The 15,814-nt window shown below is 44.5% G+C and overlaps 1 protein-coding gene across 5 annotated transcripts in view; it reads left to right on the forward strand.

Annotated features, from left to right (window-relative positions):
- The window catches only part of Ago2 (argonaute RISC catalytic component 2), a 120,647-nt gene that overhangs the window by 62,778 nt on the left and 42,055 nt on the right, over nucleotides 1-15,814 (forward strand). For 4 of the 5 annotated variants that reach the window (XM_063231018.1, XM_063231019.1, XM_063231017.1 and 1 more), the window contains exons 3-4: nucleotides 4,702-4,822; nucleotides 15,399-15,580. In XM_063231018.1, the coding sequence (XP_063087088.1) occupies nucleotides 4,702-4,822; nucleotides 15,399-15,580 (303 nt within the window). Of the gene's footprint in view, nucleotides 1-2,052; nucleotides 2,213-4,701; nucleotides 4,823-15,398; nucleotides 15,581-15,814 lie in introns of all 5 variants that reach the window. The other variant, XM_063231020.1, reaches the window with a different exon arrangement.

A 15,814-nucleotide genomic window follows, 5' to 3' on the forward strand; every position in this document is an offset into this window, starting at 1 on the left:
TTCTGTTGAGCTCTTTTTCTGTCATTAGTTGTCAGTTTGTCTTCTTCATTTCTCTTTCTGCTCCATTCATTGTGGCATCTCTGCCACTTTTCTGGAATCTTGGTATTTTTCTTTTTTAGAATATCCTGCAGTATTCTCTGTAGAGTTGAACTGGTGGTTGCAAAATCCCCTAGTTCCTCTTTATCCTGGAAGCACCTTGTTTTTCCATCAATTTCTAGGGATAGTTGTGCAGGATATATCAATCTTGGTTGGAGGATATTATCTTTCAAAGCTTGTATTATTTCCCCCCACGCTCTTTGTGATTTGATGGTTTGTGCCGAGAAGTCTGCTGTAATTCTGATGGGTATTTTCTTGTAAGTGATCTGTTTCTTGTCTCTGACGGCTTTTAGTATTCTGTTCTTATATTGTATTTCTGGACTTTTGATTATTATATGCCTGGGTGTAGCTCTGTTTGGGTTGTAGGTGGCTGGGGTCCTGTATGCCTCATACATCTGAATATCTTCACCATTTGCTAAATTAGGGAAATTCTCCTGGATTATTTCTGTGAATAGCTTTTGTAGTTCATTTGTTTATGTCCCTGTTTCTTCTTTTATGTTCTTAATTCTTAAGTTATAGATCCTCTTATCGTCTTCTAGCCTTTGTATTATTGCTGTTTGTTTCCTCGTTATTTTTAAGAAGCTTTTCATTTCATTCTCCCACATTACAAATCTGTCCTCCAGTTCCGATAATCTATCCTTAGTTTCTTTCAAGCTGTTATGCCAGCTTTCAATAGAGTTTTTAGTTTCCTGGTAATCTCTTTGAACCTGCTTCACGTATTCTGTGTTTTCTCTATTTTCTCCATCAAACAATTCTCCCCTTTTTTTCTGTTCTTCCATTCCACCATCTGTTTTTTTCTTGGGCGTTACTTAGCATTTCTCTAACTATTCTACTTATATCTTGCTTTACTTCGTTAAATACTTCACGTTTGAACTCGCCTATGAGGCTCCAGAGATATCGCTTTATGTCTGTTGGTGTTGTGTCTGATATTGCATGTTTTCTGTCCTCATTCTCCTTTGCATTTACCTTTTCTGGATCAGTGTTCTCAGGAATTGGGACTGAGGACCCTTTCTTGTTGCTCCCTCTTCCCATATTTTTGTTCCTTCCATACAAGCGTATATAGGAGGCCCAGTTTTTTTTTTTTTTCTCTTTGTCTGTTACAGTTTGTTTCAATCCGTCAGGTAGGTGTTCCTGCCCACTGCAGTGTACTAGGGAGACACAGACCTGCGCAGCCTCTGCTGGGCCCACCCCTCCAGTCAACCTACTGAAGGCTTCACTGCTAGGGTACACTGCCAGGCGCTGGGACCTGGTTTGGGCTAGCCTGCTAGGTCTTAGTCTGTGGCGTCACCTAGGCCAAGTGCTCCCTACCAGTCCCACTTGAGAGGGGAATATGCGACTAAAGTTGCTGCAGCGTCCTGTTCTGACTAGTCTGCCCAGTCCCAGAATGTCCTCTGTTGGAGCCTCCTGGTCTATGAAAGGGTCCCGTTCCTCTCACTCACTGCAGGTCGATGCAGGGCTCCCCACCAGTCCCGCTCTCAACTCTGTTTGGTTTGCCGATTCCTGCTCTCAGAGCTTTCGCATGTCTCTCCCTGCTGTGCCAATTCAGACACAGCAGCGGCAGCAGGAAATTCAAATCACGGCTTCCAGAGGCACGGGTTCCAGCTTCTGCGCTGAGATTTTATCTGTTCCAGTTATAGCACCAGGATTGCATTTCCAGTTGGTTTCTCTCAGCTTAGTTGGTTCTTGGGTTGGCAGGGTATATCTCCCCTTGCTTAGGACTCCTCATACCGCATCATTCTTGGAGTCTAAGCTGGCAATCTCAGAGAGCCTCCGTGGCTGCTGTATCTGTCTGCCATGTTCTCCTGGGCATCCTTTCCTTTCTTTTTAACCTTTTCCTTACTAGAAATTAAACCCAACATCTTTGCATTGAGCTTGTCTTAGTTACTTTTCTCTCAGTGCTGAGACCAAATATCCAACACTCAAAATTAAAGATGGAAATATTTGTTTATCTCACAGTTTGTGGAGTCTTCAACCCATAATAAGTTGGCTCCAAGGCAGGATGGCACTGTAAGGGGTAACCATTCTTGGCAGCAGAAGACAGCAAAGGCCACAAGAGCAAAAGGGTGGAACAAGCCCCTTTCCTCACTTACATTGTAAGCCACCTGTCCACCCTAGGGTGAGTATAGCCCTCACACAATCTCTGTGCCGTCCCTTGCTCAGGCTCAGGGTGTTTGTAAAGTGAGGACGCTGGCTCCTGAGTCAGTTAAGCTTCTAAACTTCTCACATTGACACTGTGTATCAACCAGTACAGAGCTATATCACCAGAGCGCACACACCCTTTTTCTTTCCATTTTCAGACAGGCTCTCACTAAGTTACCCAGGCTAGGCTCAGATTTGCCTCGGCTTTCCAATACAGGCATACACCACCATACCCAGCTCCTATTCACAAGTATTAAAAGAAAGAATGAATTCTCTGCCAAGCATGTGCGAATTAGTGGTGCTTACGAAGGGTAGGATCCTTGTTAACTAGGCAGTTGGTCACCATTCCAACACAATGGTTAAACATCCTATTTCTGTTACACCTTCCACAACATAGTCCTACCTTCTCTCCCATGAAGTAGGCTACTGTGGCATGAGGGCAGTGTGTGGGTCTTAGGCGTGCTGTCTTAGTAGCATATGTCCAGGTTTTGGGCAGTGCTCTCTGCTTGCCACCTGGCAGGGATAACTTATGGCCCATTGAGGTGATGCCTATCAGTCAAAACTGAGCAGTCCCTTCACTCATCTAGTACGTGCCTGCCCTGTTGGTGCTTGCGATGAGAGGGGTCATGTCCAGAGCTGAATCAGTGTGGCGAGATGCTCCAAATGTTCTGGGGTTGTACGCTTTCTTTGAGCACTGGATACCCTCCCTAGGTTGATGAAAAGTGTGCCCTGCTCTCCGTTTTGCTGGGTAAATCAGTTGGCCTTCTGTGCATGGGTGTGTGTCTGGTGCTCTGTTTGCTCTGTACCTCTTGCCTTCATCACCACAGGTTTTCTCATTGCTGAAATAAAATACACAACACTTAAAGTTAGAGAAGAAAAGGTTTATTTTGGCTTATAGTTTACAGAGTTTTCAGTCTGTAGCTGGCCCATTCCAAGGCAGGGTGACATGGCAGAGGGGCATCACAGAGGGGAAACAGTCCATGGCAAAGTAGGGCAGGCAGATGATAGCAAGCAGCAATTAACAATAGCAGCAGCATCCTACCTCTCCCTTTTGTCTGTTCCAAGCTACTTGCCTACTGAGTGGTGCCACTCATACCCAGGGTGAGCCTTCCCATTATCCACACCCAGAACTACGATAAACCAATGGACTAATTTAGTAGTCACATACCCCTAATCCCAGCCTCACACAGCCTAAATCCAGCTACCTCTATAAAGCCCCACACACGACCCCCTGAGGCTTTGCGCGGGGACATGTAGGCACTAGCCATAATATCTTGGCATCTACTTGGCACATCCCCTGGCTTGCTTCTCACAGACCTTGCTGGCTGGCCTCTGACCTTGAAGTTCCATCAAACACATAGGTCCCCAAGGCATAGTGTGCCCATGGCCTCAAGGATGACCTCCAGGAGACAACTTTATGCTACAGGTATTCCTTAGACCACTGGTTCTGGGGTTAGAGTATCTAGATCCAGATACACACTTATGGCTAATTGAACACTAGCTGGACAGTTTGAGTAAGGACAAACTTCCCAGCCCCCTTGCCTCCTCCTCTGGGACTCAGGTGGATTATAAAGTTAACTATGCCTCCTCTGGGGAGATGGAATGTTGTATCCTGAGACATATCTCAGGTTCTGTTCCCCAAAAACATTGTTCTAGCAGAGCAAAGCACAGGCTGCATCTCCACAAAGGTCCACTAGGTGTTCTCTACCCTGGCCATATTGGTCTCCTCTTCAGTATTCCCCCAGAGTGCCAGTTTCCTAGGAAGGATGGAGGCTCTGAGGATCTTTTTGTCCTTTGCCTCATTATAGGAGCCAGGAGGAGGTTTGGTGAGTGAAGGAGAGGTTTCAGGTTCATTGTAAGTGAGTGTTCAGCAGGATTCCTTGGTAGTACTAAGGGACCCATAGTGCCCAAAACTCAGTTCCTTACAGCAATAGAGGCTGTGACTCCACAGGTGGGCTTGGTTTGTTGGGCTAATCAGGGAAGGCTGGATTGGACTGAGAGTCAAGTTCCTTCATTCTGGAGCCACAGCAGAAGGGGTGCAGACACCCAGGGCACATTTCAGTGATCTCAGGAGCACCAAAGGTCAAGTCCCATCTGAGGCTAACCCTTGTGTCAGTGGGGCAAGGAATGGGTATGCATAGGAGAGCCTGCAAGTCCTGGCAGAAAAGCATGTTTAATTGGACCCGTGGAATGAAACTTCCATCAGTGCCATACTTTAGTGTCTCCTGGAGCCTTGGAAGGCTGTTATCTGCTTGCATAGATGTTAGAAAGTTTTCAGTGTGAAAAAGCATAATAAACAGACTGACTCTAGGTCAGTTTGTCATACAAGAGTCAAAAGTCACATTACTAAAGGGAAATTCAAGTTTTATAACATTGCTTAAAACTAGTGTCAGAAAAATGCCATCCAAGTGTACTTTGTCTCTGGTTTTACTGACATTGTTTTGCTTGAATTCTATCTTTTTTCAGGGAAATAGTGGAACATATGGTCCAGCACTTTAAAACACAGATCTTTGGGGATCGGAAACCAGTGTTTGATGGAAGAAAGAATCTTTACACAGCTATGCCTCTTCCAATCGGAAGAGATAAGGTAAGGCCACAGATCAGGTCAAGCTGAGTAGATTAAAATGAAACTCAGATGGATTATAAAGTTAATTACTCCTCTTATCACATAGTAAGTTATTTCACCTAGGAGAAAGGGCAGTTGATTTCATCCGGTGATCCATAAAAACTGCCTTAATATGATGGGATTGCATTGAGAACTGTTCAGAAACAGTGCAGGTGATGTGTCACATGCATGCACACACCTCATGAGACTTGTAGGAAAATGTGTTTGTGTGTGTATCTTGCTGGCTGTAAAACAAAATTAATAGTCTACACCACCCAGTGATTCATCTGAAATCAGAATGAGGAAAATTGGTGTCTTGGTTACTTTATTCTTGTTGAAACAAAATACCTGTTGTCCAAAATGAAGGAAGAAAAGATTTATTTAGCTTAAAGTTTTTGGAAGTTTCACATACTCAGCTGGCTCCAGGCTGGTGATAGGGCTGAGGTTTAACTGTTTATGACAGCTCCAAGTGACCAGAGCAAAAAGGGCAAAAAAAGGGCAATATATAAAAAGGCACGTATATAAGGAATATACATTCCTTATATTATGCCAGTTACTGGCCCCTGGGCAGGTGCAGCACTCACATGACCAATCCTAGCACTAGACAACAGACCAGTCACAAATGCTACATTCAGCCACCTCCATGACAGCATGAGGCTTGGGGGCATCCAAACATAAACCATAATAATTAACGAACCCAGAGTAGTGCTTATATTAAAATGTCACATCTTATTAGCTTTATCATGGCTTTAATTAAAAAGTAATAAAATTTCTACTTAGAAGTTACCACTCTTTTGCACCATCTTTCAGCAAATGTTCTTCTCTAGGGTGATGGTAGGCATTTGTAAGTAGAACAGCAGTTTAGAATAATCCCTTTACATATACAATATGATCAAAAAATGCAGTGAAAGCTTAAATTTCAAAGAATGATTACAGTAAGACATTGCCATAAATCCCCCTCAAAACATTGTCTCATTTGGAACACACATCACATCCTTTTTGCCACTTTCTAAGGCAGTTCTGGACATTTTTAGGAAAACTTACTGGGGAAAAAGATAGGGGAATAGGAATAGCTCCTAAAAGACAGAAAGGGCCTGAATGGATTGCCAACAAACTCACTTCTCAAAGTTTTATAGAGCAAAATCATAAGGTGGGTACGTGGGACAAAATTATGATCAAACTAAAATTACAAGTATAGTTGCTCAGGTAATATTAATTCAGTGGGAGCAAGGGCATGTGGGTAACATTACTAACCTTGGTTGATAATGTATTGTAGTTTTAGTCCTATATTAAGTTTTAGTCTTAGTCATAGTTTTAGTGGGTGGGACAGGATGACCCATCCCTAATGAAATAATGGTTTATTATATAGACAATCTCAAAAAGAGTGGTACCATTAGTTTCACACTTCCATTTATCCCTTAGGGAAGCATGTAAATATGTAAATCTGGCCATTGTGACTTTAGTCTTCAGATGCACCTCCAGCCACAGTTTTGATGTGTTCTATTCCTCTGCACTGACTCCCTCAAGGACCTCGCCCTGTCCAACTGCCTATACTATATCTAACTAACTTAACTATCTATAATACTTCCCCCTCTGAAAAAGTACCTCTAACTGCCGTGAGGGGAGAGGGACAAAAACCTGGACAAAGATCATTCTGACTACTTCAAGGGGACATAGTTGTGATCAGCTATCAGAGACACCCCACAGAAGGTCTGTCTAACAGCCCTCAGTAGACACCAGAAGCTCTCATCTTAGTTATGTACATTGCTTTACATCTGGGGGAGACAAGGCCAAAGAAACAGTATGAATGGGCCAAACAATAAGACAACAAGACTATTACAAATACAACCAACAAATGTTTCCACCTGGAAGAGCCAGTAATAGCCTCCCACAAATTGGAAAAGGAGAAAGTCCATTGAATTTCAGAATCTGACATGGCATTAACCTGTTGTTTAATATCTTAAACAGTCATCCAGATACTAGCAGAAGGATCAGGAATGTACATACGACACTTAGCTTTTATAATTATACAAGTACCCCCTTGTGCTTCTGTTAAGATGTCTAACGCCACCTGATTTTGGAGGATTACTTGCCTTACTAATTTTACTTCTTCATTTAGGAGAGAGACACCAGTCCAAGTGTCATTTGTGGCCCACTGAGTGTAGATAGTGAAGGCTTTGATGTCTTGCAGGGCATCCTGTAGAAAGGGCTAAAGGTAGAGGCCAAATGATTGTACCAGTAGAACATACTTGCAGACCATTGGTGTCATAGGGTAAGTTTGCAGGGTTTTTTTTCTACTGGGAATCAAATTCCTGACCTTGTGCTTGCCTGGTAGGTGCTGTACCACTGAGCTATATCCCTGGCCCACTTTGCAGGTTTGTTGATACTTTTTGACTCTCCTGCCTTGTAACCATGCAAATCCCAGCGTGCATCTCCCTGTTCATTCAGGGGGTAGCCAAGGCCACAGATTACTTCCACAGGACTAGTGAGTGCTCCTGGGGCTTTCCATGTAATGCCAAGATGATTAATCCAGTATGTTGCAAACCTATCTTCATCCTGTACACTGCTTGAGGAGTGTCTGTCCATCTCAGGTATTTAGTAGAAATAGGCCAGTAAGACTAGAAGTGATTTTTTGTTGTTGTTGTTCCCAACAGAAGAGAATCTTTCTACTAAATTATCCTGTACTTAGCTGCAGTTAGCCACATATAATCATCATCAGTGAAAATACTGACTTTCTGTCCTTCACTTGAGTTGTAAAGCCCTTGTCAGAGCTGTGAGTTCTGTTAGCTGGGCACTTGTCCCAAGGGCAAATGAGCAACTTTCAAATGTCTGGTACAGAGTCACTGCTGCCTACCCTGCCTTTCTTGTCCTATTTTCCATGCAGGAACTGCCATCACAGAAGAGGGTCAAATCAGTAAGGGGTGTGTCTAACAGGTCTTCTGGCTGTATACATATGGAGAATTGCCTATTTGCAATTATGCCTTTCACTCAATTTCTTCTTTCTCTGGTAGAAACGTGGCAGGGTTTAAGGAGGATCATGTCTTTATTTGAATGGCTGGTCCTTTTAGAAGCAGAGTCTGCCTAGTATTTAAGAATTTGGTTGTCTGTTAGCCATCAGTTCCCTTTGGGAGAAAGAAGTTCTGCTACATTGAGAGGTGTATATACAGTGAGATCTTTGTTTAAGATCAGTTTGGATGCCTTCAATACCAGAAGAGATTGGCAGCCACAGCTCTAAGGTACACAGGCCATCCCTTTCTACAATTCTGATTCATTATTTAGGTGCCCTACAGGTCGTTGACCAGGTCCTTGATCCTGCATAAGTACTTCCAAAGCCATCCTCAGTGCTGGAGCATTTAGGAGACCCTGTTTAAGCTTCTGGAATGCAGATTGGAAATATGGTATCTGCCTTTTGAGCTTTTTTTGTTTTTGTACCAGGGATTGAACTCACAGCCTCACATTTGCTAAGCAGGCACTTACACAACTGAGCTAAATCTCCAGCCCCTGGGCTTTCTTTATAAACTTATTAAGGAGCCATGTGGTTTTACCATACTCTGCTATCCAAAGGTGACAAAAACCTGTAATTCCTAGGAATCCCCTTAGTTGCTTTAGGGTCCTGGATTGTAGGATGAAAGGATTGGTTTAATGCTCTCTTCCCTCAGCCTCCAGTTTCCCTTAGATATGACAAGACCCAAATGTTTTACCTCAAGGCTGCAAAGTTGTAACCTAAGCCTGGAGACCTTATTAACCTCTGTCTGCTAAAAATTCAGGAGAACATGGGTACCTTGACTGGAGAGCTCTTCTAGAGGACTCACAGGAATTCTTCTAGAGAGAGGGCATATAACAGTATATCATCTACATACAAGACCATGACTTAGGGAAAATTCAGAACACGCTGAGTTATGGGAAAGCATTTGACCAAAAAGATGATATCTGTCTCTGAACCCTTGAGGAAGCACAGTTCAAGTCAATTGAGAGACCTGGTCACAAGGGTTTTCAAAGGCAGAAAGAAAATGAAACTATGTAAAGGAGTGCAAAAGAAGACATCTAAATCTAACGTTGAAAACTGACCAGCGTCTTCCAGGATCTGAGAAAAGACTGTACAGTTTAGGTACCACTAGGTAAGTGGGCACTACTGCCTCATTTACAAATCTGTGGTCCTGTACCAACCTCCATTCCCCACTAGGTTTTGAACTTGAAAGGTTAGAGTGTTGCAGGGCTGTTACAATGTTTGAGTGTGTGCTCTTAAGTTGTTATAAGCAGTAGTTATAAGCAGTAGTTCTCTTAACCTCAGGCCTTAGAAAGTTAGAGGCTATTGTCTCCAGTGGGGAAAAGTAGATCTTTGAGATGTATTTGTACTGGGGCAGCTTATTGCTCTTCCTATTTTACCTTTTGTTGCCCATACTTCAGAATTTATTTCTATCTCTACTTATTTATGACTATCTCCCTGAGTGGGAGGTAGTGTACCTAATCTGGGTGCATGTATATTACAGTATTCAAGCAAGATAAGGTATCTCTCCCCAGACAGAAAACTGAACTTTCAGGGATAATGAAAAAGGAATGTGTAAAAAAGAAAGTCATCTTAGTTATACCCTAATGGTTGTGAGAAACAACACGTTACCTCCTCTCCAGTGGTTCCTTTCACTGAAATATGATGGCTGGAAGGAAGGCAATGAATGAAATAAGGACTTAGGAGACATGCGCTAAGGTCCAGCAATAGGCTAGTTTCTTTTCCCTCTGCAGTCATGATTATGGGGGGCTCCTCTGTGAGATGACAGTCTGGTCAGAGAGAAGGCAGAGAGACACCCTAGGACCCTTTAGTCTTACTGGACCAGTTGGTAAAATGGATGTCATACCTGGAGTTTCTGCCTTAGGTGGCAATCCATGGAAGTGCTTTATTTATTTATTTTTTTTGGGGGGGGTCTTTGGTTCAAGACAGGGTCTCCCTGTGCAGTTCAGGTTGGTCTTAAGCTCATTTTGTAGCCCAGGCTAGTCTCAAACTTGCAAGGATTTGTGCCTGCCTCAGCCTCCCAGGTGCTGGGATTACAGGCATGTGCTACCACACCTGGCATTTTCATGATTTTGAGCCTGGATTTCACTGTGCAGTTCAGAGTTTGTAGTACAGGCTGGCCTCAAATTCACAGTAATCTGAGTACTGGGGTTACAGGCATGTGGCACCATGCCCAGCCTTGTGGGTATCTTTAGTTGCATTGTCATGGCTTTCTTAGTATCCTCAGTTGATTCAAAAAGTTTATCTTTTCTGATGATTTTGCTTTGGGGAAGAGCCAGAAGTTACATGATGCCAGATCTGGTGAATAAGGTGAATGAGGCCATATTATAATATTTCTGCAAGCCTGGTCTCTGTTGGATGGAGACTCAGCAGCAGCATCCCTTATTTTTTAATCACACGTCATAAAGGCATTCACAAAAGACTTCCAGAACTGCTTCAGAAAGTGGCAGGAATGGTGGGGAAGTGTGTTAAAGCAAACGGGAGCATTTTAACTATGGTTAATGTCAATGTGTCTTTTTCTATAATACATTTTTAAAAGCTTAAACATTTACCATCTATTTGGATCATCCTTTGTGCTTTAATAAACCCAGGAAAAACCAGTAATTTAATGACTGTGAGAAGCTGTGAGCTGATTCCCACTGGAAACAGCCTAGTCTTAATAGTCCCTTAAACCTGAGAACTAGCAGAATGCAGGGGTCACAGATTGTTGTTAGGCATGTATTGTTAGGGACGATAAGGAGCCTGCATATTGTCTACAGATATGGAAATAAATTTTTTGCATTTTAGTGATAACATTTTTTTTTTCTTTTTTGGTACCAGGAATTGAACTCACAACTTCGTGTTTGCCAAACAGGCACTTACGCTGCTGAGCTAAACTCCTGGCCCCTGTAGTGATAATCTTAACATGAACACTTTTTAGCTACTATGGCCTATCTACATCTAGCAGGGCTTGACAGTCTCAGGACTAAATTCTTTTTGACACGAGGGAATATGCACGTTTGGGTGAAGATCAAATTACCTCTTGTGGCTCTGTGTAGTGGAGCCTTGTTTCATAATGATTCCAAGTCACCAGTGGCATATGGATTATCACTGCAGTGCTAGGTAGTGGATAGTGCATTCCGCGTTGGAGGCTGCCTCAGGACGATGCAGATGAGCAAAGCAGGCTTTCCCCTTGCAAGTTAATCTGCTGTGAATTTGAGATTTATCGATGCACATTTGTTTTGTTTAAAGTGATAGAAAAGCATAAGGAATGTATTCAGTTTTTTTTGTGCATCCTTATAGACAGAAATTAGGAGATCTATGAGAAAGTTTCCCTAAGAAGTGGTATGGGAGTCTTTAGGGGTTCAAAGTCAAGATTTATGGTTGTAGAAACAGACCTGGGATCACCCTTCCTAGTGGTGAGATCTGGGGCTAGTCACCTAGCCTTACTGAGCCTTACTTGCAGAGTGGAGCAAATATAATAAAAGATGCACCTGAAAAGAGCAGCCCAACCTTTGCCATGTGCTGCATGGCCCTGGGGACTCTGGGGTTCCAACCAGCTCTAGGGGCTGCCAGTCTAGTCCCATATCACAGCCAGAGGTGTGAGGGTTTGAAACCTTTTATCCTGCTGCTCAGGACATGGCTTGCACTTGGCATGCACAATGGTTTCTGTCACTGCTCTACCATCCTAGCCTGCGCCTGAAGCGTATTTGGGTCACTTGGTGCCCACAGTAGCCCTTCATGCACTTGGCTGGTATCTGGTGGGCACTCAGTGTGTCCTGAGTTGAATCTCGCCCACTTTGGTCCTTGTGACATTAAGACTAAGCCCCAGAGGGCTTACAGACCTTGTGCACAGCTATTTGGGGTGTCTTCATTTCAGATGCATTCCTCCCACATTCATAGGACACTGAAACACACCCTATTATCTAAGAGTTAACAAAGATCTGTCCCCTTTCCTGTGCCCAGGCTACTGTATAGCAAAGCAAAGTGCCATCTTTTGTGGCCTTCTCTTTTACATTTGCTCTTTTCTCTTTGCAGTAGAGAAAAACGGGTCATGTGAATCTTCAAGTGTCTGATAGTCCAATGTCTGCCTAGGGGCTTGGTGGAGACTGGTGGTGTTCAGAGACTCTTTCTTAGTCTCTGAACAGAGTAGTCTGGGCATATCTCCTACTTGACAGGGTCTCCTTTCGAGGCCTGTTCATAATCTCTCCTAAGATATGTCTGCTTGACTTCTAGCCCTAGTGTGAAAAGAGGCCAACACTGTATAGACCCTGTGTATGGACCCTCTGTATGGACCCTGTGGCTGCCTAGCCCACACCCTCATTTTCCTAGTTGGTGACAGACCCAGAGTTTGTACATTACTCAAAACTCAGGACTTAATTCCCAGGCGACTTGCAGTAAAGTGACCATGATGTATGACTTGATTTTAGAGCTCAGAAGGCCATAAACCCTTCCCAGAAGCAGTTTACCATTGAGGCAGGACTCACTGCCGGTGAGATGGTCATATGGCTGTCCTCTGCGTTCACCTCTGACCTAGCCATGTGGAGCGCACAGGAGACCTGCAGCTGTCTGCTGACCCGGCATGAAGAGATCAAGTGGCTGGGGATGCTGAGGGATGTCCTCGCAGGGAGCCTTCTGCACATGGAACACAGGGAGGAGAGTACTGGGACTCCCCCTTGGGAAACACACAATAGCATTCTGTTTGCTTTCATCTGCTCTTCTGGCCTCACTTGGTACTGTGCCTGTCAGCATGCTTAGGATGTGCTGCTTGGCCCTGAGCAAGCACCCATTCCCACACCTGCCAGCATGCCTCTGGATTTGTGGTATACCTCTGGTCAAATCTGGTTTGATACCAGGCAGGAGAATGGGCAGTGATCTTTTTCAGGAGGATTGGGTGCTGTGAAGAATCACAGAAGACCTTTAGATAGCAGCTCCTTGGGCACCTTTAAGCAGGACATGACCTTCACATCCCTCTTTGGGAAAGAAATGTGGCCCAAAGCCTGACAGCTGTTGCTCTGGCCTGGCCTGGGAGGCACAGTGAATGTGACGCCTCCCTTGGGCTCAGCGTGCTGGCCAAGCAAGATTGCCTGCTGGTGCTGTGGCTCCTTCCATAATGATGGGACCAGGTGTCTGTGGGGCTTTGGTGGCCCAACAGCTGTGTACTGGATGAGGAAGTCTCTGGGAATGCAGCTGCTCCCTGCACTTGCTGTCTCCTGGGGAGTGTGCACAATTCTTTGTGTTCTTCAAAGTGCTGTTTTCCCTTATTTTTTAATTTTATGGCTGGACAAAAACAACAATCTTCTCATCACTTTCGATGATTTCCCGACAGAGGGGTTTAGCCTTTGATCTTTCCAGAGAGGTTGACCTCACAGCCCTCTCACTGTGTCCAGGCCCTGAGTTGGTGCTGTTTGGTGGTATTTTTAGTTGGTCATTTCAGAAAGTGGCAGTTGTAGCATTCCCATAGCACACCAGCATCACAGCTGGCACAAATGCTTTGTGGGTAGAAAGGAGCCTCCTGCCCAAGGTCAGCCCATGGGGGCCACAGAACTGCACTTCAGTCGGAGCCTTTGCAATGCTGCATTTCTGTTAAGACCCAGAGATTCAAGTGTCTTGGAGCATGGTTGTGAACAAGATCAACTCTTCAGAGATCCCCGGCCACCCTTCCCAGGTGGATGATATTTCCGGTGAACTTTCCACCTTGAGTTGGGGTGGAAAGACTGGTATAGACCCTGTAACCTTCGTAGAGCCAAGAAGAGATTGAACTGGAGTAGATTTTAACAACCTAAGCATGTATTTGTATGCCCCTGAGGAACTTTCTTTGGTTACAGGGACATTTACAAGGGTGACAGTAACAAGTATCTGATCAGTACTAACTCATGAAATGTTCAGACACATGCTTTATGTCTGGAGAGATGTATAGATGTGAAGTTCCCCTGGTGAGTTGGGTTTGTAATTGAGAGACGACATGTTGGCTTTCATTTATTCTTTTACTCTTACCTGTCCCGTTTCTCCAGTAGTAGAAAAGTAACCTCTCCTGTGCTACCTGTTACTTCTTTCATGCAAGTCAGGTCTGCCAGTCCATACTGAAATTGCCCCCTTCCCCCAACAGGGATACCACTTTTGTTTGCCACTGCTCTGATCTCAGGACCACACCAGGGCAGGGAAAAATGATGGGTTGTTAGTAAATTTTATCAAAAGTAATAATAAATCCTATGTACATACTGTTGAGATCTAGCACTGTTCTCTTCCTGGCCTGTGCTTGCTCTCTTCCTACTAGCATCCTCCCTGTCTTGATGACTTGTGTTGGTTTGACCCTTTACTCCTACGTGTATCTCCTGATATAAATTGCCTTGTTTGATCCAGTTTTGAAGTCTAGAAAACATCATTCTGCAGTACCCTTTCTTTTCCAGTGTTAGATGTTTGCTATTTGTTGAAGCACCTTGAAGCACTCTCCTTTTTATTGCTTTCACTTGTGAATGGGCCATAGGTACTTCCAGTTTGGGTGCCAGATATAGTGGAACTCTTGAGTTCTGCTGGGCAAGAGGGTATCGCCGGTACAAGCCAAGAAAGATAGAAAGAACTTGCTTTTCTGGAACTTGGGTGTGCAGGCTGTATCAGTGGGACCTGGATTACTCTTGTGAGGTTCAAGCAAGGTGCAACAGGTGGGTCTGGAAAGAGCTCTTGTAGCTGGATCTGTGTAGAGGCCTTGATGATGGACTTGAGCAGAAGGAAACAGGCACACCAAGCATTCACATGGTACTTGACCTGGCCTGAGGAGGGTGGAGCTGTGCTGGGTGCTCATTTAGGGAGCTGTTCCAGATGCAGACTGCAGAAGGAGGGTATGACACGGGGCCCCAGGGTTTGGCCATAGTCTGGGTTATATTGCCAGGAGGGTGACTGCTCAGCCCTGCCCTAGTATCACATGTCAGGGAAAAACCTTTGGTGGTAGACCAGCTTGGGTCTCAGTCCCATCTCTGCCCTTTACAGCACTATGGTCTGACACTGCTTTTTAAATCTGAGCATTTGTATGTTTGTATAAAATGTGAACAAATCTGCCTCACTTGGTGTGTTGCACGTGGCAGGTAGAGTATGTAGCTATCTCAGAAACATTTGGTGGTATCGTCAGTAGATTGCAAAGTTGCTTCCATTACTGCCAGAGAGTTTGTGTGTGCCATAGTGAGCCTTAAGTACAGGCATAAGTCACAGGGTGAAGACATTGCTCAGAGTGAAGTGGGCCTGTGAGGGCCAGTCCTCACAGGGGCAAGTTCTGGGTGTGTTGTTTGCTGTGAGTGGACCCGAGGGTGCATGTTAGGCCACTGTCCAGTATGATTGGCCACTACTCACACGTGACTTTGTACAGGTACATTCATTAGAAGTAGATAAAATTAGGAATGCAGCTTCTTAGATACATTTCACAAACTCAGGAGCCACAGGTGGCCAGTGGTGGATAATGGTCTATAGGGAACTTTTAGCCCCGCAGTGTTTGAGAATCAACTTCCATTATCCTCTGTCTTCAGTGGTTTCTTAGGAGGAAGTGACTTGTGTCACTTAGTGTGCTTTGAACCTCCACAGGTGGAGCTGGAAGTGACGCTACCAGGAGAAGGCAAAGACAGAATCTTCAAGGTATCCATCAAGTGGGTGTCCTGCGTGAGCTTGCAGGCGTTACACGATGCACTTTCGGGGCGGCTGCCCAGTGTCCCTTTTGAGACGATCCAGGCCCTGGATGTGGTCATGAGACATTTGCCATCCATGAGGTGAGGGGGCCATGTGGGACCAAAGGGCCAGGTGTGACTAAAAAGCATGTGGTCTGTATCCCAGGATAGGCAGGCTATCATCTGCCTATCTGCCATGGCTATGTGGATGTTTTGCAGTAAAAAGTAAACAGGGAAAATTTAACATAAAAACCACCAGCATTTTCAACCAAGCCCAAAAAGATTACCTCCCCATCTTGTGTCCCGGTGCCTTCATGCTATATGCCTTGTGTGGAC

This window comes from Cavia porcellus, unplaced genomic scaffold, assembly GCF_034190915.1.
Source record: "Cavia porcellus strain 051 isolate PalLab524CR breed Dunkin Hartley unplaced genomic scaffold, mCavPor4.1 scaffold_19, whole genome shotgun sequence".
NCBI lineage: Eukaryota > Metazoa > Chordata > Mammalia > Rodentia > Caviidae > Cavia > Cavia porcellus.